At 43.8% G+C, this 25,405-nt stretch overlaps 1 protein-coding gene across 3 annotated transcripts in view; it reads left to right on the forward strand.

Annotated features, from left to right (window-relative positions):
• LOC122536361 (transcription factor SOX-5) overlaps positions 1-25,104 on the forward strand; it is a 166,596-nt gene extending 141,492 nt beyond the window's left edge. For 2 of the 3 annotated variants that reach the window (XM_043668675.1, XM_043668674.1), the window contains exons 4-9: positions 17,489-17,773; positions 18,917-19,292; positions 20,607-20,831; positions 21,115-21,162; positions 21,327-21,479; positions 22,231-25,104. In XM_043668675.1, the coding sequence (XP_043524610.1) occupies positions 17,489-17,773; positions 18,917-19,292; positions 20,607-20,831; positions 21,115-21,162; positions 21,327-21,479; positions 22,231-22,721 (1,578 nt within the window). In that variant the 3' untranslated portion in view covers positions 22,722-25,104. The remainder of the gene's footprint in view (positions 1-17,488; positions 17,774-18,916; positions 19,293-20,606; positions 20,832-21,114; positions 21,163-21,326; positions 21,480-22,230) is intronic. The other variant, XM_043668676.1, reaches the window with a different exon arrangement.
• The last annotated feature ends 301 nt before the right edge of the window (positions 25,105-25,405 follow it).

Raw genomic sequence — 25,405 nt, forward strand, 5'->3', positions numbered from 1 at the left:
CGGTTTTCTATCCTGTACTTATTTTTCTTATATCTTCATGTACGTATTAACCCGACGACGTTTCTCATTGTACGTCGAGGAGTTGAGTGTCTCAAAGAATTACGTCGGGAACGAAACTTTAGCACAGAGACGACGATTATTGTACCGCTGGTCGACTGGTCGATCGATTAATCTCTGTTCCAGAAATTGGTTCGTTCGAAACCGGCGTCGCTTAGTCACACACGATTTTCGAAAGATCTCTATTTCTAATTTTTTTTTTTTTTTAATTTACCAGTGATTGCTTTGATTGAACTTGGAACATATAAAAAGAGTCGTATCGAGCATGTAGAAAGACGGTTTTCTATCCTGTACTTATTTTTCTTATATCTTCATGTACGTATTAACCCGACGACGTTTCTCATTGTACGTCGAGGAATTGAGTGTCTCAAAGAATTACGTCGGGGACGAAACTTTAGCACAGAAACGACGATTATTGTATCGCTGGTCGACCGATTAATCTCTGTTCCAGAAATTGGTTCATTCGAAACCGGCGTCGCTTAGTCACACACGATTTTCGAAAGATCTCTATTTCTAATTTTTTTTTTTTTTAATTTACCAGTGATTGCTTTGATTGAACTTGGAACATATAAAAAGAGTCGTATCGAGCATGTAGAAAGACGGTTTTCTATCCTGTATTTATTTTTTTTATATCTTCATGTACGTATTAATCGACGTTTCTCATTGTACGTCGAAGAGTTGAGTGTCTCAAAGAATTACGTCGGGAACGAAACTTTAGCACAGAGACGACGATTATTGTATCGCTGGTCGACCGATTAATCTGTTCCAGAAATTGGTTCGTTCGAAACCGGCGTCGCTTAGTTACACACGATTTTCGAAAGATCTCTTTTTCTAACTTTTTTCTTTTTTTTTTTTTAATTTATCAGTGATTGCTTTGATTGAACTTGGAACATATAAAAAGAGTCGTATCGAGCATGTAAAAAGACGTTTTTCTATCCTGTACTTATTTTTTTTACATCTTTATGTACGTATTAACCCGACGACGTTTCTCATTGTGCGTCGAGGAGTTGAGTGTCTCAAAGAATTACGTCGGCAACGAAACTTTAGCACAGAGACGACGATTATTGTACCGCTGGTCGACTGGTCGATCGATTAATCTCCGGCGACGATGTCTTGGTTTGTTACTTGAGGCGACGCGTATGTACGCGAGTAATACTCGCGAGTGGAACAATCGACTTGTTCGAGTTGGCCGATGGTACGTCCACTGGGGACGAGCTGTAGCATCTAAAACAGTACTGTTCGAGCTAAGCTCCGGGGCTTAAGAGGCTTCCTCTACTTTGTCTTCGTTAACCATGGGTGTTGGAACGCTGTGATTCTCCTTGCTTTCTCAGCTGTGAACGCCAACGACGTCACGAACGAGTGACCTAACCTGTAACCGATTTCGTTCGGACAGCGGACAGCTGTTTTCGAGTGCTAAGAGAGCAAAACGATAAGGATCAGACGCATCGAATCTGAATTGAATTATTCAGCTCTTTCGTTATCCTGCTTTTTTTTTTGCATTTTACTAAGATTCACTTGACGTGGCAAGAAGGGACAAAAGCACAAACGCGACGTGACTAATTCGTCGTTCGAATCGTCAGTGTAATTCTGTGCAACGATATCTGAAATTTTGTTGCACCTTCGCACGAAGAAATGAAAAAAGAGACTGTGCATATTCCAACGAGCTCGCATTTGGCGCTGTTAATACAAACGGGCACGTTTGGAAAACAACAAACAGAGTACAGAGTAGCCAAATAGTATCGCGAGGTATATCCCTTTCCGGCCTTGGCTGATTATTTTAGACCCGAATGATTATTTTCGACCGGCGGGTATATCACCCGAAACAGCGGTGTTCTAAAACTATAGCGTAATAATTCTGACTGATGCCAAGTCAATTCGCGGACAATTCATATTCGCAGCCTGTGAAATAACCGCCGCGAGGCGCGCGATTATTTGCAGATGACCTCTCGATGACGAATCATTCGTACGCGAATAACCTCGAGAAAAAGAAGAAAGAACGAAGCACACGTGCCTTTCTCCCCGTCCGAGTAAATATTTTTTTTTCGAAACGAGCGTCGCGTCGCAGCGACAGCGAGGCCACGTCGCCACGTTTCCATAAACCAATCGAGGTGTCGAAGACGGGGGGCGTCGTAGCGGCTGACGGGCGGAAGGAACCTCGTCGACGGAAGGAGAATCCTCTCGAGGAGAGGCGAACGTTGACGGCAGTAGCGACGATAGGACAAAGATGAGAGGGAGGAAAAAAAGAAGAAGGCTGCTGCGCTCGTTCCTCGTTGAAAAGGGGTTTGGGCGCGGAGAAAGAGCCCGTCTGAGATGGATCGCGGTCTTCGGTGAGACAGAGAGAGAGAGAGAGAGAGAGAGAGAGAGAGAGAGAGAGAGAGAGAGAGAGAGAGAGAGACAAGGATGGATGAAAGGAAGGAAAGTCGTGACGGGAAAGGAAGTGGCAACGATAGGACTGCTCAGTTGCTGGAAAGGTGACGGGGGTTGGTTTAGTCGCGTCCCGACGTCCCCCAGGTCCCGAGGGAGCCACGTCCGTCGTTTCACGTACGACGATCCGCGCCAGAAAGAGCTCCCCGCCAGAGATAAGAAGCCAAAGACAATAATCCTACTGACAGTCGGGTCATCGCCGCGGCTTATTTCGACCGAAACCCGCGCCTTCAGCTTTCAGCCGTTAAGAGGGAATATCGGCTGCTCGATGCCCGCCTGTCAACCGTGCGATCTTTAATACCGTTGATGCAACTCGCGTGTCCCTCCGGAGTCCATCGGCAAACACCGATTCAAACACGTGGTCTTTTATAAAATAATGGCAGAATTTTGCACGCGCAGAGCGAATATGAGGGGGGGGAAAAAAGGGTTCGTAACTTTTAGTGGACAGTACTGGTGGGTGGAAAAATCAATAGTTTCCAAAGTTACCAACGATTTTTTGTTCTGGCTGAAGGAACAAAGAAGAGCGTTTCTTCGCTTCGAGAGCTATTATATATTTACCTTGTAATTTCTTCTTCTTTCTGATTACAGAAGAAATTTTTCTTCTTTTCCTTTTCCTTCCTCCTTACGTTTTCATGCTTCCATGCGCTTTCGTCTATAAAAATTTCGTTTCTGCCATTTCTCGATTGGAATAATACGATGTCGTTTTTACTGCACTGTATTAACTTTGCAACTGTTTAATGGCAACGAAAAAGTGTAACTGTTAATTATCCAGTAATATTATGTCTCGTAACTAGATAATTATACATAATTATAATGATAATGATACTAATAGGAGGCAGAAAGACGAATAATCCAGTGTTTATAAAACGATAAAGTCGTTTGTAACTTTGAAATTATTAATTTTTCGACCCATGTTCAATAGGACTTTTTTTTCATGTTTAAATGTTATTTACTCTAGAAACTATCAACCTCTTTTTTTTCTATTTATCCTGCACAAGTATGACACATTATGCAGAAACATAAAGCACGTCACAAAGTCGATAATCGTAGACTCGAAACAATGTTTCTCATTGTTCGTCGAACGGATGTACGCGATTCACTGATTGTTTCACATCTGCTGAGATGGACGGAGATTCAACGATAAAATATCGTATCGTCACAATGTGTTAAATCCACGAAGGAGTAATATAAACAGAGTAAATGACGAACAAGGATAAAAATAACCGAGTGGACCGAGTAGTATTTAATGATAATCACTCGGAAACAGGGTGGTATGAAATATTCAATATTTTGTCGACGGTAATCTCATCGCCCCCTAAAAGTATATTTACATAAAAACCCTCGACCACGTGCCACCTGTGCTGGAAAATTCAAACGAACTTTCGCAATTTCATTTATTTACATTCTCGCGATGAAATCGCCGCTTCCGTTCTTGACGCTTTAAGTGGCGTGTCGGTCACCGGTGATTGACGAAGCAAATTTAGTACACGTATGTTAACAATTGGGAAACTTTAACATCACAGGAAAGAATGTTACTTTTATTGATACATTTATTATATAAACAGTATATAGAGTAATGACTTTATTTTTGTTGACACAGTTTAGGGCAAAGACGTGGGTTTCCTTTACACCCATCACAGAATGTTGTACTATCCTAGCCACGTTTCTACTAATATTCCCAGCATTGTTAACAATTTTTTACAAAATTCTCCGACTTGAACGGTGAAAATGCACGACAATTGACGCGTTAATGAATCGTCGACGATTAATCCTCGATAGCGGGTCACTTTTGACCCATAGCCAAATTTTTGCTACACTTGCTTTGCACCTAACTTTTGGTACCTAATAACGATACCTAATAATGTTTACTTAGTTTAATATTATACAATTATTATACAATTATATTATAAATTAATCATATAAAATATAATTTATTAATTTTAAGAATATAATTTAATAAAATAAAAGAATTTAAACAAAGAATTTTAAAATATAATTTATTAATTTCTATTAAATATAATTATTTATATAATTTTACTAAACATAATTTAACAAAAATATATAATTTTTATTAAATGTAATTTTAAAACGAAATAATTCAAACAAAGAATTTTAAAATATAATTTATCAATTTTCATTAAATTATAATTATATAAAACATTATATTTCCTAACTTAATTTTAATATAATGCTTCAGCCAAAATTTCCCGAAATAATCTGCCTTCGAAGTATACTTTGCTTCTTCGCTGCGCTAAAAAGTTCTTGGTCAACGGTGAAACCGACACGGTGTCGGCTCAACGATTAAAAAAAAGGAACATCTGTAACGTGTCGCGATAACTCGTCTATTGTTCCGTGGATACGAGTTTGATCGGCAGAGGCGATGTTCGCTACGATGTTTACGAGAGGCACGCGCTGACCAAACATCGTTCGGTTGCAGGAGGTCGATCCCGTGAGTGCGAAACACGCTGCGGCTGTCGGCCACCGCGGTATTCGTGTCAGCTCGGCGCGAGGTGGTGCGCGTGGACAGGGGAATCGTAAAAGATAAGAGGAACGCGGCGTTGGACACGGAGTGAAACGGAGCGAGTGCGCGCTGGCTCGAGACGATGAAACCGGCGCGCTTATAAAGTATTCCACGGCGCTGTTAACGTCGGGCCACGGTGTTTGCCGTACACGCTCCGACAGTACCGAACACGCGATAACTCTATTCGCCCTACCGTGTAGACTTTTGTAGCCCCGCAGCCAAGGCTATACGATCGTGTACTCCTGCGTTACGTCGGTTAAAGCGGTTCTTGGCGAGAAGAGAGCCCGGTGCTCCAGACCGAGAGCTTTCGGAGGGATGGAATTGGGGTTACGGTGACGGTAGTCGCGAAGCTTTCGACGACGTATATTCGTAATTATCGATACGATATTGTACGATATTGTACAGCTGCTGGCTGTGAAAGAAACTCGCTGATCGATTACCACTCATAACCGTGTGTCAAATTGCCAAAGAGAAGTTGGTCGCCGACAATATAAATATAAAGTCCACTGAGTCATTCGTCGGAAAATCTATGTCTATGCCTATATCCTCGGAGATGTATGTAACATCTATTAATCCGTCTGTCGTGTATAATTTACAAACGATGGACAAACGTGTCATTTATGCATGCATGACGCTATCTTTCAGCATTCGGTCGAGTTTTTGTTTTACGAGTTCATTTAGGGGCAAGTTATAAAGATTTTGCGAAGAAGCGGGAAGATTTTGTGAGGAAACTCTCGTCAGGTTCATTGATACGTTTCCGACGATGAATTATGAGACTCGTATAGGCGTCCGTACGTTTCCGGAAGCGTAAATATTATTTCGTGCTATGTGCCGCCTCATTTAGTTGCCGCGTCATCGGTCGGCCAGTTGGTCGGCTTTCGTTTAGAGTAAATCGGAGAAAGATCATCTTCTGAAGCTACATATGAGTTGTCCCCTAAGTAATGTCTCTTTCTTATAATAGATATCATTGCTTATGTTGGAATCTCCGTTAATTAGGAAACTTTGTAAACTACATCTGTTTTGTTGTTTGCGTTTCCTTTTTTTGTTTTTTTTTTTTGGACATGGAAAAGCATAATTGCTCGAAAATACGTTTTCTTCGTCGCTCGTCTTTACAGCAAGATTAAACAAAAAACGTGCTTTTTTTCTTCAATCTCTCTTCAGGGACTAATTTTTAATTTCAGTTATATAACAAGAAAATTTAATTTAATTTCACTCTATTCTCGGCAAATGAAGAGAATTGAGTTTAGAATTTCAAAACTACACAAGTGTGGTCGAGGGCGTGAAGATCAACATACGATTGTATCTGACAGAAGCACTGCTTTCTCACGGAAAAATACTGCAAAGACGCGACACTACTTGTGGAACAGCTCGATATTATAGCGTCCGCTATAGAGAAACGGAACATGAACGGGAAGGGAACGGAGGGAAATTCTCCAATTCCTTCCGAATGAAAACAAATTTCCTCCGAGATAAATAGTTCCATTGTCAGCATCGTGTTTCGCATAAATAGTTGCGTCATTTATTTATAACATCCCGTTTTCTCCGTAACGAGGCACTCGATCGTGGCACGTGTACACCGATAATTCGAATCGTCCCACAGTCATAATATTTGTGCGCCGCGAGTACACTTGAACCGTGAATCCGTGCTGCGTGATTAACCCAGCGAATCGACTATTTTTCCGCGTTTTTCGCTTACGTAACTCGAGCAAGAACGGTCAACAGGATGCGGTTTTGGGAAACGAAAGACAAATGTGCAAATACAGGGCGGCTCGCCACATACTGCCATCATAGATTTACGTCATTATTGTTACGTGTAGCGAAAAATGTTTCAGACGATGTTGAATGGGGCGCATTTCGATGATACCAGTTTCCTTGTAGGTGGACGTGTAGAGGACATACGAAGGTCATTAACGTTTTTTTTTTTAAACGGAATCATATACTTTTTATTTGGATTGATATTCTTGATATTCTTTACAAAAATTTATTAGCCTAGATATACTATATTCTTTACAAGGACATCAAGTATAAAATAAATATTAAAATAAGATATTAAAATTTATTAGCCTAGATATACTTGACAAAAATTTACTTAGCCTATTTATGTTAAAAAGTCATTAGTTTGGGAGATATTTTAATTGTAGTGTTGCAGCATCCGGCTACAATGGCCAATATGAGAGATCGCATCATCACTGAGTGTAATAAAATAACACTAGATACATTACGCAATGTGCGTGAATTATTAATTTATCGTAATATATAATAATATACAATTTCTGTAAATAAAATCATTACAACATTAACAAAAGGGGGTCATGATTTCCTAACAACATTAAAATTGAAATATCTCCTAAACTAATGATTTTTTTAACACATGTAAATGGGTAATACTTATTTGCAAAGAATATCAAGGTGCACATCTACTGATGCAATAAAAAAATATATAATCCCATTTTAAAAAACGTTAATGACATTCATATGTCCTCTACACGTTCCACCTACAAAGAAACCAGTATCATCAAAATCATATTGCCCCTCTCGAAAACATTCGACTTTATCTGAAACATTTACGCGTAATAACAATAATACTGACGTAAATCTAGATGGGACAATACATGGTATATCCTGTATGTATGCATGTGTGCTACGATCGACTGGTACCTAGTCGACGCGATAAATTTAGAAAAAAAAAAAAAAAAAAAAGAGAGAAAATAAAAACGCAACGTCTGTTCTCCAGACGCGGGGACAGAATCGGGACTCTCTGAGTGAAGAGAGGACTCATCGACGAGCATACGTAGAGACACGTACAACGCCGGAATGAAAACGAAACAAAGTCGCCTTTGTGAAGTGGCGGCTGAAAGGCTTGGCGTGTATGTGCGTGTAATGGAAGATGGGGCCCCGCGTTCGCGTTCGGCCGGGTAATAATATTGTGCGGCGGAATAGTGCGCACGGGGCGACGCGCGGCGCAAAGGGGAATTATTAATATTACCCGCTTTCGAGAAGCTGACCCCCGAAGCAGGAAGGTTTCGCGCGCAGGCACGCGGCGATCGTGCAATTTGTTTATCCGCCGATGGGGAATATCAAAAGGATTAGAGGCAGCGGAATAGATAATAAACATCGGCCAATAAAGTCGCCCGAAAATATCTTCGGGTTGCAGCGGGCGTATCGCCGCGCCTCGGCTCGGCGTGCTTGCCTCGCGCTCTCTGTGATCTATGATTATGGATTCCGCGATGTCGATACCAAACGTATTGCCCCTCTGACGCGTGCTCCCTCGCTCGCTCGCTCGCTCGCTCGCGCGCGCGTTTCTCGGAAGCCCGTTTGTAGTCAGTCGTTCCTGTGATTCCGCTTAAACAAATTATTCTTTTGTCGTTTGGACCGTTTGGGACCGTTTTGTCCCGTCAAAGGGCGAGGAACGTTCGTGGTTGCATGTTTTCGGAACGGATCCGAAGGAATCAGTTGGAATTCTCGAATAGAAGAGTTTCGGGGAAAGGAGTAAACTCGCAAATCGCCGGGGACGAAAGTAAGTGGCGATAAATAATAGTAACGGCGGCGACGGTGACAATTGCTAGCCGAAATTTGACGGAGTTATTGCGAACTCGCGCGTCTCGCGCCGCTTGATATATATTTCGAGCTTGACTGACAATGATATACAGGCCGCTGGCAATCGAGAGGAACGAGGAGCAAGTTACATCTTGGAGACGAAATACAATTTACTGGTAAGAATCAGAGAACAGTGATCGTTAATGAACGGGGAATGACTGTAGCTTTCGGTGGCTGAAACGTGCCGAAGTTCGTCCGGAAATGTAAACTTCGAAAGTTGAAAGTAAGCGTCGTAAAACGTCGTAACTACCTCGGAAGATAATTAAAATAATTTTCGTCGTTCAGCGAACGTCAATATATACCCATTTGGCTTCAATTTATCAACTGAAGCTCGAATACTTTCGAACGCTGACGGGTTTCGTTCCTTTTGTCGTCGATACCGCGCACGATCTTTCGTCAATTTGGCTAAATTCAACGAACTTCATTGCCAAAGAACGCATTGTTGGCCGGCAAGTTTACGCAGAAACTATCCCATCTCACATCGTGTACATTTGAATACGAAAGCGAAACAATTTAAGTAAACTTCAGTATGAAATGCAATCACAGATATTCTGTGGATCACTAAGTTCGATGGTTACAATATTTGTATAATTCTTCAAAGTTGGTGCAACGTCATTTTCAACTCACTATCACTATCAAACTCTATCGTAGTATTTTCGAAATCTGCCTGTAATACATTGGAAAACCGTCACGAACCATGATTGAAATTTCTGCGATATTAGAATGATGATGGAAACCTGAGTCCTATCAAGAAGAATAATTTTTCTTTTTATAATTAACGTGAACGTGAATAGGACGAAGAATGTCTTTACACTATTCTATATTACGTCCTACATCGCGTTCTAAAAATTGCAATGGCCGATGCAAGTCGGCCATCGTTTAAAAGTGAAAACACGAGTTAGCTCGTGAACGGAGCCGCACATTTAAATTTAAACGGTCAATCGATTCATACCATAGTTAATAATTACGCTGCGTTTATTAGTAAAAGTTAGCTTGTCAAATTAGATTTTAGATACTAATTTTACAATTTTACACACTCTTTCACAATTGTGTAGACAATTTCGGAAATTTAGAACCAGGTCCTCCATAAATCTCAGTTAATTTTCCAAAAATTAGCATTTGTCACAGACTAAGTAAGTGTGTAAACCGAAAGTATCGCGCAGAAAATGGGATAGTTTCCAGAACACGAACATCGAATTCGAGATTGTGGAATCATTTTCATACGAAAGTCACATTTTCGTGACAACAGCCGACAACTCTTTGCCCTCGACATACCTTTTTCGTATCATCTACCAGCATCACTTTGTGGTATAACATTGGAAATAATAATTCAAATGGTACTTAACACGAAATTTTGTTAGTTATATCTCTCTAATATGTAATGTCTGATATATAATTTAAAGGGATCGTCAACGTGTATTGCTAGTTTGCTAAAACAACTATAATACACAAGAATTTCTGGAAAAATAATATCTTCCGCCATTTTTTAAACTTTAGTAAAAAGTCTAGTTTATGTAAATTATTGAGTATCAATTGACTCATTTAGAACTGTCTTCTAAAATTCTTTTGTTCCTACGTCGTTACTATAGCTTTCACTCTAGGCGTCTGTTATACGTCGCATCGTACAACATCTTACAAATGTATATTATAATTATCAACGAATTGTAAATAGAGTTGGCCAGATTTAACCTCTTGCGCTGGAATAACGTGCCACGCACGTCGAGAACTTTTTTTGTCCCAAAATTGCAATACTTCCTCAGTTTTAAGTACATTTAAGTATAACACAGACAAAACAAATAATCAATTTATTACTTCTCAAACTATCCAGTGATATCATACCGACAAGTTCAAAAAGAAAGCGACGAATTATCGTATACGGTTTGGTCACTCGTTACGGTCCGCAAGTGGTTAACCTCTTGCGCTGGAATAAGTCAAGAGTATTTGGCCCAAAATTGCAATATTTTCTCAGTTTTCGATACATTGAAACATAACCCAGGCAAAACACATAGTAAATTTATTACTTCCCAGTAATTTTTACCTAGTGATATACCTATGAGTTTGAAAAAGAACACGAATTACTGTATACGGTTTGGTCAAGTGGTCAACCTCTTGCGCTGGAATGACGTGCCGCGCACGTCGAGAACATTTTTCTCCCAAAATTGCAACATTTTCTCAGTCTTTAATGTATTGAAACATAACCCAGGCAAAACACATAGTGAATTCATTACTTCCCAGTAATTTCTACCTAGTGATATACCGATGAGTTTCTTTAAAAGATAGACGAATTATTGTATACGGTTTGGTCACTCGTTACGGTCCGCGAACCAGTTACCAGCGCAAGAGGTTAAGTACGACGTCTCGTCAGAAGGGACACTCGAGTGCAAAGGGTTGAAACGGCGAGAACGTTCTCGTGATCGACGATCCTCGAGATCCTCCACGGTTCGAAGACGAGAGAAACACATCAGGGGGCGCCCGACGACCGATGGGCCTTGCTGGCAATAACGCGAGCGTTATTCTCCTGTTCCTCCCGGGTGGAAAATCCCCGGCCACGAAAATACCGCTTCCGGTTGCCCCAGATTCCGCATTCACGAGTTTCATTGCAGTGGCCGGCAGGCGCGAGAGCGGGAGAGGAGGGGGCGAGCCGCAGCGAGCGCGAATCCCGTCCAAAGAGCTCCATAATTTATGTATCCCCCCAGGCCGGCATCCCCCTCCGTTCCCTCGTCGTCGAATTCTGGCTTCGCTCTTTTAAAATTCCATTAAGAGTGCAGGCCAACGGCTCCTCTTTGTCGCGACCGTTCTTCTTTCTCTCCGCTCGGTTGGCGTTGGCGCTCGTTTGTCTCGCGGGTGCATATTTCACGAACCGGGGAATCCGTTCGCGCGCGAGTGTTCGCTCGAGTTTCGTTTTTCTTTTTTTTTTTTTCCTCCCTCCTACCCCCCCTACCGTGGTTCGGTTTCCGATCGATTTTCGCGCGACAAATTTTCGCGAGCCAGGACCAGACAGACGGATCAGGATCGCGTCGCATAGCATCGCGATACGTGTTCCCGGTCGAAAGAGCAAACAAAAAAGAAAAAAAAAAAGAAAAATACGCGCGTATAAAGGATCGAGAGGGGTGGAGGGGGGGAGGATACGAGAGAAAAAAATCGGTACATCGTCCGACAAACATTGTAGCTTTGATCCAGCTTTCGGTAGGCTTGTATTCGAGCCATAGGCTTGTGTCGGCCGGGCCCGTCGTAATTTTAGACAGTGCCACAGTGACAGTCTTTATAACGCACGTGAAGTATGAACCGCTTCCGGTGGATCTACGTCATCCCGTGGTGTGTGCATGTCCCCTTGCACTCCAGTGGCTCCGATTCTAAATCTAGATTCAAATTTCGTGGCCTTTAGCCTTCGTCTTTCGTTTGCTCGCCGGCTGGCCAGCGCGAAACCCGACCAACCTCCACAAACCGGCCACTGTAACGTTTCTTCTGGTCTTCAAGGCGAAAGAAGAAAAAAAGAAAAAAAAAAAATTCCGAGGAAACGAGACCACTCGATCGATCGCGAAGAAGTAGCGCGATCGGCATCGATTGTCAAGTCACGAACGTTCGTCGTTCGTGAAAATGATCGCGATTTGATTTCGGTGTGGATCATCGAGAACGCGTTTGACGGATCGGTAAATCGGGCGACGCGGCGACGGAGGATAACCGGCAGAGAAGAGCGATTATGGAGGTAGGTATGTTTCGGTAATTGCGCGGCTAAGTTTAGTCGATGCAGTTGGCGTCAATGCGCGGATGCATATTCAGAACGGGGCTCCTCATATTCTTATGCTCACTTACTGAACCGGCCTCACAGCGGCTGACTCGGCTCTCGCGCGTGCGGACGTGTGTGTAAACGTGGATGTGAATGTGAATGGAACTTGCTGGCACCCCGCCTGTTTATATTTAGCCACTGTGGGCGGTATAGCTGTCATGGATACGTATCATCGGCATAACTGAACTTTTGCAAATGAATAATGAAGTTCCATCGGCTGGTGGAGAGAGATGCCGGCACGCCGATTATAGCCGAGCCAGAATCGAGTCGGAATCGTTCCCGAAATTACCGGCGCGCGGCCGTTTATTGTCCCGTTTATTGGGCCGACTTGCGTCGGGCATTGTTCGCGTTTTCGTGCCGCCGTACCAGATCCACCGGCAACCTAGTCGCGACCTAGTCGGCGAATCTGTTAATGAACGCGAGCGTCCACCACGCGTATTCCCCGACTCCAACCTGGTACGATCGGTCCCGCCACCATAATTTCGCCCGTCGTTTCGAAAACACGGAGTTACCGATTTATAAAAATATTCTGCGCGATACGCAGAAGGAGGGAGACTCGAACGGAAAAGAACCGATTGTCCGGCCGGTTTTTCTCGCGATCTCAACAGCGTGTTGTCTTTTTTGTTTCTTTTTTCCTTTTTTTCTTCTTTTTTTTTTTTCTTGCCGCAGCAATTAGAGCCGGCGCAACAATAATTAACTCTAACGAGTGCATTTCCATACAGAGGCCGCTTAATATGCGGATCCTGACGATAGACGCGGATATCGTATCGTCGACGCACGTGAAACAATGAAGCCTGACTCTCGAGAGATATGTGTGTCGATCGACGCGTTCGATAAAGGTATAATGCGTTCTTTTTTTCTTTCTCTCGGCCGTAAACGCAGTCTTCGCGAGCGAAGCTGCAGACGTTTTATTGTTTCTTTCTTCTTCTTCTTCTTCTTCTTTAATGGCGGAGCTATTTAGTGGATTTTAATCAGACATACCGATACCGAAAACGGATGGTAACGATCTTGTCTGGAAACATTGAATATTTATATGTTCAAAGCACGGGTAATTTCGAATCGCTTAGACTTTCATGAAATTTTCACGCTCGACGAGGAAAGGAGGAAGGAAACGAGCATCCTCATCAAGAACGCGGACAGTGATATTTCTTGATCGTTCTGCCAGTTTTTCATGGCGCGATATTTCTGGAGCACCTTTGCGAAGCGACTCGGCTCGGTTCATTCACGAACCTGGTAACCTGTCTGTCGCACAAGTAAATGCTCCAACTTTACACAGAACTTGCAACTTTGTTCTATTTATTTACCGACTACGCAACGTGTAGGCAAACGGTTCCGAGAGTTTCCCATTTTTGTAAAGTGTCCCTTTCCCACGCGCGCTATCACCACGATATAAATCATCAGGTTCTGTCCAAAAAGAGAAAAAGTCAAAGTCACGCAAGGGAAGGCGTCTTCCCTTCGTTCTCTCGCGAAAAAAAAGTTACGAAAAGGAGAAAACCATCATCGACCGAGGGAATACAAGCGGTTTGTCCGACGAAACGGTGTGTCCTGTGGCGATCGTAAATCACGGGCCGCGATCTTCCACGATCCGCGTCCGAGGATTAATAATCGTGCGTCGAAAGGCAAGCAGAGCGTGAGCGAAAGATCGAGAGAGAGAGAGAGAAGGAAGCTTGCTCGCGCGCCTAATATCGTGCATATGTGACGTTTCAGCTGGTGCCCAGGCTGGATGAATAAACGTCTTCCTTATCGTCTAAAATAGACTTTAAACTTCAAGCATATCTGGACCAGAGCCAGGTCGTAGGAAAGTACAATGATATTAGCCTCGTTGAATTGTTACACCGCGATGGAAACGGGAGCCCGCGCTGAAAACCCTGTCCCGTTGAATTAATAGCTGCACCTAGCCGCCTCTCTGACTAATGGACGTTCGAGACGCTGGAAAAGAAACGTTCCATTCTACCTACACGCTCCAGACCTTAACCCTCGCCGTGTGTTCACGTCCTACTGTGTGGTTTGCCTCGCAAACGATCCTCGAAAAGCGGTTTCAGCGAAAACCGATCGATTTGTCCGGCTATCAGATTGTTGCGATACCTCGCCTCACCCGGCTAAAGCTCTGAAACTTGCTCTCGGATCGTTCTTGGATTACGTAACAACGAATCGTAATTCGTAAGATAAAAAGACGGAACAATCGAAAAACATCGCGTAGGGGCACGATCACGCGTTCAAGATCGCTCGTTACGTCGCTTTTTCACGCGCATTCAATGCAAATGGCCGGAACAATGCGTCGGATGCCACTCGCGGACGGCGGCGGTCGCGTCAGGGACGCGTGAAAAAAGAGGCTGGAAAACACGATTAATAATGCGCATAATGCGCGCGAGATTTTCATAAAAGTAGCGAGTAACGTTCTGCACTATCTGCCCGGTTGCGTAAGCGGAGTGTTGGAAGTCTTGCGAGAAACAAACCGCGAATATCACCGGTGCCTGTAACACATTGTGGACGGGAGACGCGAATTCGCGACTTTCAGTTTTCAACTGTTGCGGAAAGGGAGACGAGAATTCTCGTGTTTCAACGTTGCGAACGCTTTTTTGTAGAGGACAAGACCCAGGCAACGTTATATTTAATTTATATGATATAATATTATATATTATATAGGTATATAATTTTTCAAGAAGTGGGGAAATTGTTTCCTAACACACCGCGCCAAGAAACGTTACTAGTATTTTCATTTTATTTAATAAAATATCTCTAAAATGAAAAATAATTAACGCTGAAAAAAGAAATCATCGACGATCGAAGCATAAAATTTCCATCAGAAACGTTAAAGTAAAAAGAATGGAAAAACTTTATAAGATTATATACATTTAGACTACAGAAGACACATAATACATAAAGATTATACATTTATGATACGTAAATGTATAATCTGCAGAAACTTTTATTTATTTGTACGTTTTACGAAAAATCTCTAGAAATACATTACTTTTCACGTATATAAAATTCCTAGGAAAAATTATAAATTGTTCAATGTTAAACTTTGATACAGTTTCTCTTCTACAGGTAACTTTTTTTCTCTTTTACGGAGTACTTAACCCCTTGTGCTGGCAACTGGTTCGCGGACCATAACGAGTGACCGAACCGTATACAATAGTTTGTCGCTTCTTTTGAACTCGTCGGTATGATATCACTGGATAGAAATGATCAAGAAGTAATAAACTTGTCATTTGTTTTGCCTGGGTTATATTTAAATATACTTAACACATTGTGGACATTTCAGTTTTCAACTGTTGCGGACGAGAGACGAGAATTCTCGTATTTTAACGTTGCGAGGAACGCTTTTTTGCATTGTAGGTTGTATAATTTATATGATATAATATTATATATAATATATAATTATATATTATAATGTTATATAATTTTTCAAGAAGTAGGGAAATTATTTCCTATACCGCGCCAAGAAACGTTACTAGAGATATTTTCATTTTATTTAATAAAATACCTCTAAAACGAAAAATAATTAATAATTGTAATCATTAATAAAATAATACACTTGTTAAATTCTATACCTCCTCTAGAACCCTTTCGATCATACATTAAATAATTCAAAAAAATATGAGAAAATACAGGCTGTATGTTTATCAGAGCATACCGTTCTCAATGTGTCAAAATAAACATAAAATAAATAATAGTTAAAATCTAAAATGCATAATAAATAGATTCTTAAATATTACTATAAAAAATATATAGTAATATTTATGCATTGTACAAAGTTTCCCCGTTTGCTCCAAAAATCCGCGAACCGTGGGAGCAGGTTGGGCACGCAATGTGTCAAACGTTTCTACGAAATGTTCGTTCGATCGCGAGTACTTAGAGCCGGACGACAACTCCTCGATTGACATCGGGCGTTAACTCGAGTAGCCGTGTGTTTACGCGTGTCGGCGTAATTGCACGAAGCGAACGACGAAGGAGACTAGTTAGAGGAGAAATCTGGCGGATTCCTTCCTGCTCGCGTTATCACTTCGAGTTATAAATGACGCGTACGTTTTTCTCCGGGCATTTGCTTCCGTTTCGCACGCTCGATAACCGGTAATTAAAGTTAATATCCTCGATCGCCTCTTTTATTACGTTTTCTGGGAAAGCTCGATCTGGAACTGGTTCCAGTGCATCGGTGCTTTGAAAAAGAGAAGAAGACAACGAGCTTCAGTTTGATGGAGAAGAAAAAAAGAAGAGAAGAATCGTGTTGTTGGATACTCAATCGTTGGTAGCTCGGTTCATGATAATAGTTAGATGCGTTTCACACGCAGAGGAGGTTAAATTACAGCCTGAATGTTAAAACGTTGTTGCGCTCGCGTTAGCGAAAGGGTATCGACGCTGTCATTATCGGTGTTAATGGTAGGAATTACGCGGCAATAAATCGCGCGGGTGCCAGGCCTCTGCAAAAATTTTACCGTTTCTCCGCGTGGTTTTTCTCCTAGTTAGCTAAAGGGTCAGTTGTCTTACAGTTGCTTCACGCAGTTTTCGTGAAAAAGCCTTGTCAGATCGGATCAGGCTGCTTTTATCGTTTACTGCCGTTTTCTTTCAGATGAGAAGGATGATGGAACTCGCTTGGCTAAAAGCTATGAACACTCTTCGCTGTTTTACAGAAACGCTGTACTTGTTGGAAGTTTTCCTCGAGAACACGATCGAGACGACGAGTTTTCCATCGAAAAATTCGAAACGAATGCGCGAGAAAGTGGTTATCCTCCGTTACCTTCGGAATAACAAAAAAAAAAAAAAAAGGAGAAACATAGTCGTTCGTTCCCGAAAGATTAAACCACCCCACCCCACTCCTCACCCCCTTCACGAGTCTAACAATTTTTCCCACGTTACGTTTCATCGTCCTTGTCGTACCAGCTGAAAAGCAGAAAATGAATACCCGAGAGAGCACAGCGAGCCACGCAGCTGGCGGAGCTTTTTTTCGTTCTCTGTAAAGCAAAGAGAAAAGGAAAAAAGAAAAAAAAAAATAGAAAAAAAGAAAAAAGAGAAAGGAAGGGAAATTTCATTCTCTGTTTTTTGCCGACGACACAACGGGGTTCATCATCCCTCTAATTGCTCGTCCCGTGGCTTTGCAGTCGTATCCTGCGCACATGACCGTCGACTCGCAGAAGCAAATCGAGATACAGCGGCTGCAAACGGAGCACTTGAAGCGGCAGCAAGAGCACATCATGCAGCACAACATCCAGGAGCTACAGGCTCAGATGACAAAGAGCCAGCTGAGCATGTCGGGGCCGCAATCCTTGATGTTCCTACCGTTTCTCGAACAGCTCAGAGGATTGCCGGTGCAATCGCCTATGCCGCCACCGCCGGCTACGTCGACGTCAACCACCACCAACAAACATATCAATTCGATCGCTAACGTACGTAAACCCGTAGCGCAATCCCAATTTCCCTGCTCGTCGTTCTCCTGCCCTCCCTCCCTCTCCTCCTCCTCCTCTATCGCCGCACGCCCGCGCGCTCGACTTTGATTAACGTTTATACCAGGCCTCCTCGTCTACGCGCGCCTAACGCGCAACACCGAGCGTTCAAACTTTAAAAGCGAACCCACCGCCCCTCCACTTCACCCCACCCCACCCCCCTCGGTTGCTCGACGCCCGATGAAAAATTCACAGAGCGTCGCTCCGCGCCGCGTAGGGGGCGCCACCGACAAGGAGCTGGATTCACGTGAAAAAAGAAGACGGAAGGAAGCGCGGCTCGATCAGACGAAAACTGAATCGACTGATCGGTCTGATTGTGAGCAACGTCGATTTGAGAGGTTTCTCTCTTGAGAGGGGAGGGAAAAAAGTAAAAGATTTATTACTAAAAATATATGATCTCGGCGCAGGCGGCCGGCGATCGTCGTGGGTAGCGTACGAGAGTTGTTCGACCGTTGCGGGAGGCAGAAAATCCGCAAATTAAATTATTTGGCAACAGTTAGCTAGCCACGTTCGATTTAGATCGGTATTTTAACCCCTTGCGCTGGCAACTGGTTTGCGGACCATAACGAGTGACCGTGGCCGTACACAATAATTCGTCGTTCGCTTTCTTTCTCGTTTGAACTCGTCGGTAACGACAATCACCGGACTGAAATTATTAAGAGGCAATAAACCTGTCATTTGTTTTGCCTGGGTTACATTAAAATAATACTTGAAACTGTGAGAAAATGTAGCAATTTGGGGCAAAGGAATTCTCGACGTGCGTGGCACGTCGTTCCAGCGCAAGAGGTTAATCGTTACGGTGTTTTCAACTGTATTAATTTACAGGCGCTCCGAGGCTGTAAATTCGCTTTTCTAACGAGTGACACGTCCACCCTCCTCCTCTTAATTTTCACCGAAAAAAAAACCTCGACGAACGTCACAGTATCGTCTGAACCTGAATCGTTTGTCCTACTGTTCTCACAATCGTGGAACCACGCATGCGACTTACGCTTTCAAATTCAACTGTGCAAAAAGAGAGAGAGAGAGAGAAAGACAGAGGGGGAAAGAAATCGCGTGGGAGTGACGGATGAATGACAATTGTTGCAGATGATCAGCAGTCATCGGGAGGGGCCGGGCTGGGCGACGGCGCATCTCGCGCAGATGACCACGCAGATGGAGAAGGAAGCGTCGCCGACGCCGATCTCGTCCGCCGTGGCGCCGACCGCGCCACCGTTGCAGGATCTCGACGCGCCTCTCAACCTGACCAAGCCCAAGTCCTCGTCGTCGGGGGCCACGGCGTCCTCCTCGTCGCCTGGAAGCGACTCGCACTCGACAGGGGCGGGAAGCAGCGGACAGCAGGAGCAACCGGTCGCGGCCACCGCGCCTAAGCTCTTTCCGCCTGGTCTGCCGATGCCACGGAATTATCTCACGACCCTACCCTACGCTGGTCTGCCACCTCATCTCAGCACTCTTTCCTCTCCGAGTAAGCGAGACTTATATTGTTGTTTTTTTTCTCACATTCGTTCTGAGAGAGAGAGAGAGAGACTCACTAACAAGCAGAATCCTTTCGTTTCGATGTTTCGTCTTTTTTATAATTCGCGATTTAATCGGTTGAAAAAAGAAAAAAAGAAAAAAAAAAAAGGAAAATAAAAATGATTAGCATTCGGAATAAAACACGAGAGAAGAGAGCACAAAGGTAGCCAGGTAACGTTTGAGACATCTGTTGCTTTAATCGGTTATCCTGTGTCCCGACGGTCGAGTTTTAACGAGACTCGTCGAGTGGCCGCGATGAATTTCATCATTAAAATTACAAGCGAGTCTGATAGAAATTCCGATCGCGGGCCGCATGAAAGTAGAATTATCGAGATGTGTTTGCGAACATTCTCTCTCTCTCTCTTTCTCTCTCTCTCTTGGGTACCGATCGGGTAAAACGCAATTCATTCGCTCGTTGGCGTTTACAAAGGCGACAGGGTGTACCCTTTTCGGGGGACAGGCGAGGCCGCGGGGGCCAACCGTGAAAAAATTCGATCAATACCCCATAGAATACGCGGCCAGGATCAGAAAACGTACGCTTAATTATCCGCGGGTATGCGCGCGCGTTTACCTGATTGTTCGCGATCGGCTTTTTCCCTCTCTCTTTCTCTCTCTTTTTCTCTTTCGCTCCGGAGCAAACCTGTTCCCTTTCTGCGGCCGGTTTTTGCTTTCGGTTTAAAGCACAATCAACGACGCGTAACGTGATTCTAAGATAAGGCTCTCTGTGTACCGGCGTATCCCCGGGAAAAAGACACTGCCTAGAGAGACACAGAGAGAGAGAGAGAGAGAGAGAGAGAGAGAAAAGGAAAAAAGGAACGAAGGGACAAAAAAAAAAAAAAAAGAATAACAGAGAAGAAGAAACGAGCCAGCGGATTCCACGAGCTGTCACTCGTGGACACTAGATTGCCGCGTAAATTCTACTCGTGCTCCCGGCTTCCTGGTTTGAAAACAAAAGAAAACCACCGACATTATCTTTTTGCCGGGGTAGAAATGTTGTTTTTCAGCGTTTCAGCGATTAGTAAAATAGAAAACGATAGAAACGAATAAATGGTAACGAGGAAATCTGGAGGAGAGACATCGAACGACTCGACATCAGAAAGATGTCGGAGAAACGAGATCCAATGGTTCTTGGCCGTGGTGTATCGTTTGCTTGTTTGCACAACGAGGCGCGACAATGACGTTAGTGCAGCGCGTCGATTCTCTCCGTAAATCTTCTCCCTCGATCAGTTTCCCTTATCTGGCTCGCTTTAATTTATCGTTGCAGTGGGCAAGGTGATGGCCAAAGACGAAGCGGCTGGTGCCGGAGGCGCGGTCGCGGCCGCCGCGGTCGCCGCCGTCGAGAAGCACTTCGCGATGCACGGCATTTACGGGATACCGCCGAGTGCCGGCGCGATGCCTCCGTCGCCGCAGACTCAACGACCGATCAAGCACTCCGGTTCTCGAGAGGAGGCTACGCAGGACGAACAGGATTATCTATCCACGCAGCACAGTAAGTACAGACGCGCGCGTCGTTCGCGCCTCGCGGTCTCGATCGAAGATGGTATTGATGTCGCTGGTGGATTGTCGTCGATCCGAACGAACACGCGAAACACACACGCTGCGAATTTTTAGACCGGACTCGAGGCGAGATTGAATTGTACACTCGGTGTTTCGCTCGCTTCGCGAACGAGATAAATCACAAAACGGATCACGTCCCGTTTCGGATCGTTTCGATCATTTCTCACAATCTGCCGTTGCGAATTATAACATGCAGCGATATTCTGAAATTACAGTGTGGCGGGAGCCGGGTTACAAGGTACCGGAAGACATAACGGAAAAAGGTAAGCAGTCTTTTGACTAGCCACGAGGCTGACGTTACGCTTTTGTTTCGAGAGCGCCAGGTGATGCGCTCACCTGAAATCAGATTCGCTTCTCACGAGAGGGAGAGTCAGCCGAGCAGTCGGCGGGCTGGCGTTGACATCTAACACGTCTTCTCTCTGTTCAGCTAAAATGGTGAGACAGCAGAAGAGGGAGGGTGAGAACAAGCCACATATCAAACGACCTATGAACGCGTTCATGGTGTGGGCCAAGGACGAGCGTAGGAAAATTTTGAAAGCCTGCCCGGACATGCATAATTCCAACATATCGAAAATACTTGGTAAGGAGTTGTGATGAGATATACAAGAGACATGTGTACTGACACGTACTTGCACGAAATAAACGAAATGGGAATATCTTTATCGTATAAATAAGATAAACGTTGTGTACGATCCGTATTTGTATTGACAATATCTCCAGATTACTAGATATGTATATATACATATATATATATATGTATGTTAACACTATCAAAATGATCGAAATTTTTACAATCTTTGTTCGATTTTTTAATAAATAAACAGCGTGTTTTTAAAGAATCTAAACGTGAAATTTAAATTTAAAAATTTCTCGTAAAATGTATAAACACAGAAGCTCGTGTACTCCATTATAAAATATCACAAATTTGATACCTCTGATGGAAATTTTAAATTCTAGCTTCAATCGTCGATAGTTCTAGTGTCTAAAAATACATGTACATTGTATAGATGTAATATAAATAACGTTTGTTTAATGAAAATTATGCTAATAGAACAACAAATAATTAAACAACTCGAATAAATTCTCTTAACAACACGAGTGACACACTTTTTAACAGTTCTCTCTCAAAAGAAAAGTGCTTCACGCCTGCGTTGGACTTTTCGCATCACATTCGTATTTCGTCATATTTCTACGATCAACAAACGCGGCCATCTGTGTGTATTTAAACATAACTAAAATTATAACTACAGATTAATTATAATAACCGATACTGCGATATTTATATTGCGTTGATGTGTACATTGAAGGACATTGTTGGTTTGCTGGCGCAGGTGCTCGATGGAAAGCGATGTCGAACTCCGAGAAGCAGCCGTACTACGAGGAGCAGTCACGGCTGTCGAAGCTGCACATGGAGAAGCACCCGGACTACAGGTACAGGCCGCGACCGAAACGTACCTGCATCGTGGACGGGAAGAAGATGCGCATCTCCGAATACAAGTCGCTGATGCGGCAACGGCGGCAGGAAATGAGGCAGCTCTGGTGTCGTGACAGCGGGCCAGAGATGAGCTTCCTGTCTCCGGTGGGCTCGGACCTGAGCACGCAACACCATCCAGGAACGGGGGCCGGTCCGTCGGCGAGGCCTAGCGTGTCGCCGCCGGCCACCATGTTGAACGGCGGCGCGGCTGGACCCAGTTCCGATCATCCGTCGTTCTACTATCCGCAAGACAGTTTGTCGCCGACGGACATGATGAACTTCTCGCCGGAAAATTCGGGCTCGATCGGTGGCTATGACGCCAGCCCGCGGCACCACGACGAGGATTGAACCGCGGCTCCGGGTCAGCCGCCATGGCCGCCCGGAGCGTCATCATCTTCAACAGCAGCCGCAGCATCGGCGTCAACCTCGAGACTCGGCCACGAGTTGTTCTGGTAAAACTTCCGGTGGTTCGCGTGAAAGAATATATATATATATATATATATATACATATGAATATACGTGTGTATCGTCGCGTGAACAGAAACGTGGAAGCAATATACATGCATACGTACGTAGTATGGTACGTACGTACGTCGACTGTCTACGGGGAACGAGGAAAGGGAACGTTCGCGAAGAGTGACTGAGCGTTTCGAAGCCTCGCTCAAGAGGTTGTGATATACATACATACATACATACACGTAACGATTCAATTCTGTGCCATCGTACGACGTGTGGCGGGATGGTCCTTTCCGCGGATTCCAGCGAATTGGCGAATATGATGGTCCCTGCCTCCTTGGAACTGCCTCCGTCGTCGCGTCGTGTCGTCCAACACGATGTCGTTCAATTTGTCGCGAGATACCTGTTGTTCGTGCGCATACGGCTGAGAGGATCGCACGTAACTTGGTATATACACCACGGCTCGAACCTGTCGAACACAGTGCCACGACACGAAGTTTCGTGACCGATGTCGACCAATCAACCCCTCTTTCGTTATCCGCTACACGTATATAGGTACAAGTTACGCCGAACGGTTCACGGAATACCGATGGCCGCTCGCTTATATATATACACTGTTACCGAGAAGAATAGAACGTGTGAATAGTAGGCATGATGTTTGATTCATTGCTAACAACGGAGAACAATGAACACGACGACGGCACGACGAGGGGTAACGATGGTGTTACTCCGTTGGTGTAATCAAAACCGCGGCCAACGCGGCGTAAATCTGCGAACGATGAGGTCTGATCGTCGTTAGGTAACGTTCTAGGTAACGAGATATGCGCGTGAGTAGAATTCTCGAACAGGTAACGAACGTCGATTCACGCGTGCCGGCGTGTATACATACATATGTCGGTATTCATCTCGCGGGTGTTTTCTGTGTACGCGGAAGCGCAGAGCAACATGAACGCTAGAATTATATAAAATAAGGAATAAATAAAGTAAATAAAAAAATATAAATATGAAACGAAAAATATATACACACACACACATACACACACACACATATATATATACATACCTGATTTTTCGTAAGACTGCCATGTGTTACGTGTGTGCGCGTACGCCAGAAGGATCGATCCGATGCAATCTCCCGGCGATGCTCGATCGGACTCGGTTTCTATCGCGTTTCGTACGAGCCGCGTTTTTAACACACCGCGAGACGATCGTGACACGTATTTCGGTGTGTGTACGTGCGTGAGTGTGTGTAGGAAGATACGGTGCGGTGAGCGGCCAAAAAAGTCTTGTTCCTATTCCTTCTTGTGTGTATGCGTGTATGCATGTATGCGTGCGTGCGTGTGCGTGTGTGTTTGTATGCATGTTTGCGCGCGTGTATGTGTCTATAGCGATACGCTATTCCGGTCGGCCGTGTCGATACGTGAGAAACAAAGATAAATAGGATTGATAGAAGTAAAAATGAATGGAAGGGGGAGGAGGGGAAAAAAAAAAAAAAAAAAACGAAAGAAATTAAACGTAAGAAGAGGAGTGAAAAAAGAAAAAGGAGAAAACAAAGAGAAAACTGTGGTCCGTTGTGGGTATCCCGCAGCGCTACACGTTTATACCGAGAGTATAGGCGACAACATGCGTTATTAGATCGTATAATATCCCACGTTCACGGCGGACGGTCCTTTTTTTTTTCTGTATTCTACATGCAATCACTGGTATGTCGCACGAGGACCCTGGACAGAAGATAGAGAGGAAAAGGTGGAATTCCATATTCTGTCACGCGATTTTTGCACCCGCTCGAGTCAGCAGGGGTGTGCAGCCACTTCGTTTCGCGTCTAAAAACACACTTGTAGTACTTATAGTATTTCTCGCGATTAATTTATGGACGATTAACTTTAACGACGATTACGCGAGGCAGGGAGAAAGAGAGAATAGTAGTAAGGTCGACGGTTGAGAGGAAGAGAGCAAGAGAGAGAGAGAGAGAGTGAGAGAGTGATGACACGAAGCGGAGGCACGACGAAGAGAATTCTTTTTTTTTTTTCTTTCTTTTTGTTTGTTTCTAATAAAATAATAAAAGAGAAATCGAGATCTAAAGAGAAGCGTATTATTAGAAGGAAAGGAAGTGTGTGTGTATAGGGGAAAATGATGAATAGAGAGAGAAAGTGAGAGAGGGACATACGCGGCGTCAATTTTAGTACAATATCATTGTGTAAAATTACGGACGGGGGAAATTAGCGTTATTTATTGTAAACGATGTAAACGAACGAATAATCAAATTCTAACACGACGTTGTGTGTTTTGTTTTTCGACGTCTCCGGAACACATGCTGTTACGTTGTTTCTCCGTTTTTTCATTTCCTTTCGAGTTGCACGAGCTCGTGAAAGCACGATGAACCTGACGAGCGTCGATCGAGAGAATCTAGAGGCCGTTCTTTACCGTGGTGTTAATAGAGGATGTTATAGAGGGAAAGAAAAAAAGAGAAAAGGAAAAAGAAAAAGGAAAGGAAACGAGCTCGAAAAGCATATTACGAAACTATAGAGCGTAAGATCTCGTGGTTCGGGGGAAACCGTATTGTACCGAAACTGGAA

This window comes from Frieseomelitta varia, unplaced genomic scaffold, assembly GCF_011392965.1.
Source record: "Frieseomelitta varia isolate USP_RPSP 00005682 unplaced genomic scaffold, Fvar_1.2 scaffold_823, whole genome shotgun sequence".
Taxonomy (NCBI): domain Eukaryota; kingdom Metazoa; phylum Arthropoda; class Insecta; order Hymenoptera; family Apidae; genus Frieseomelitta; species Frieseomelitta varia.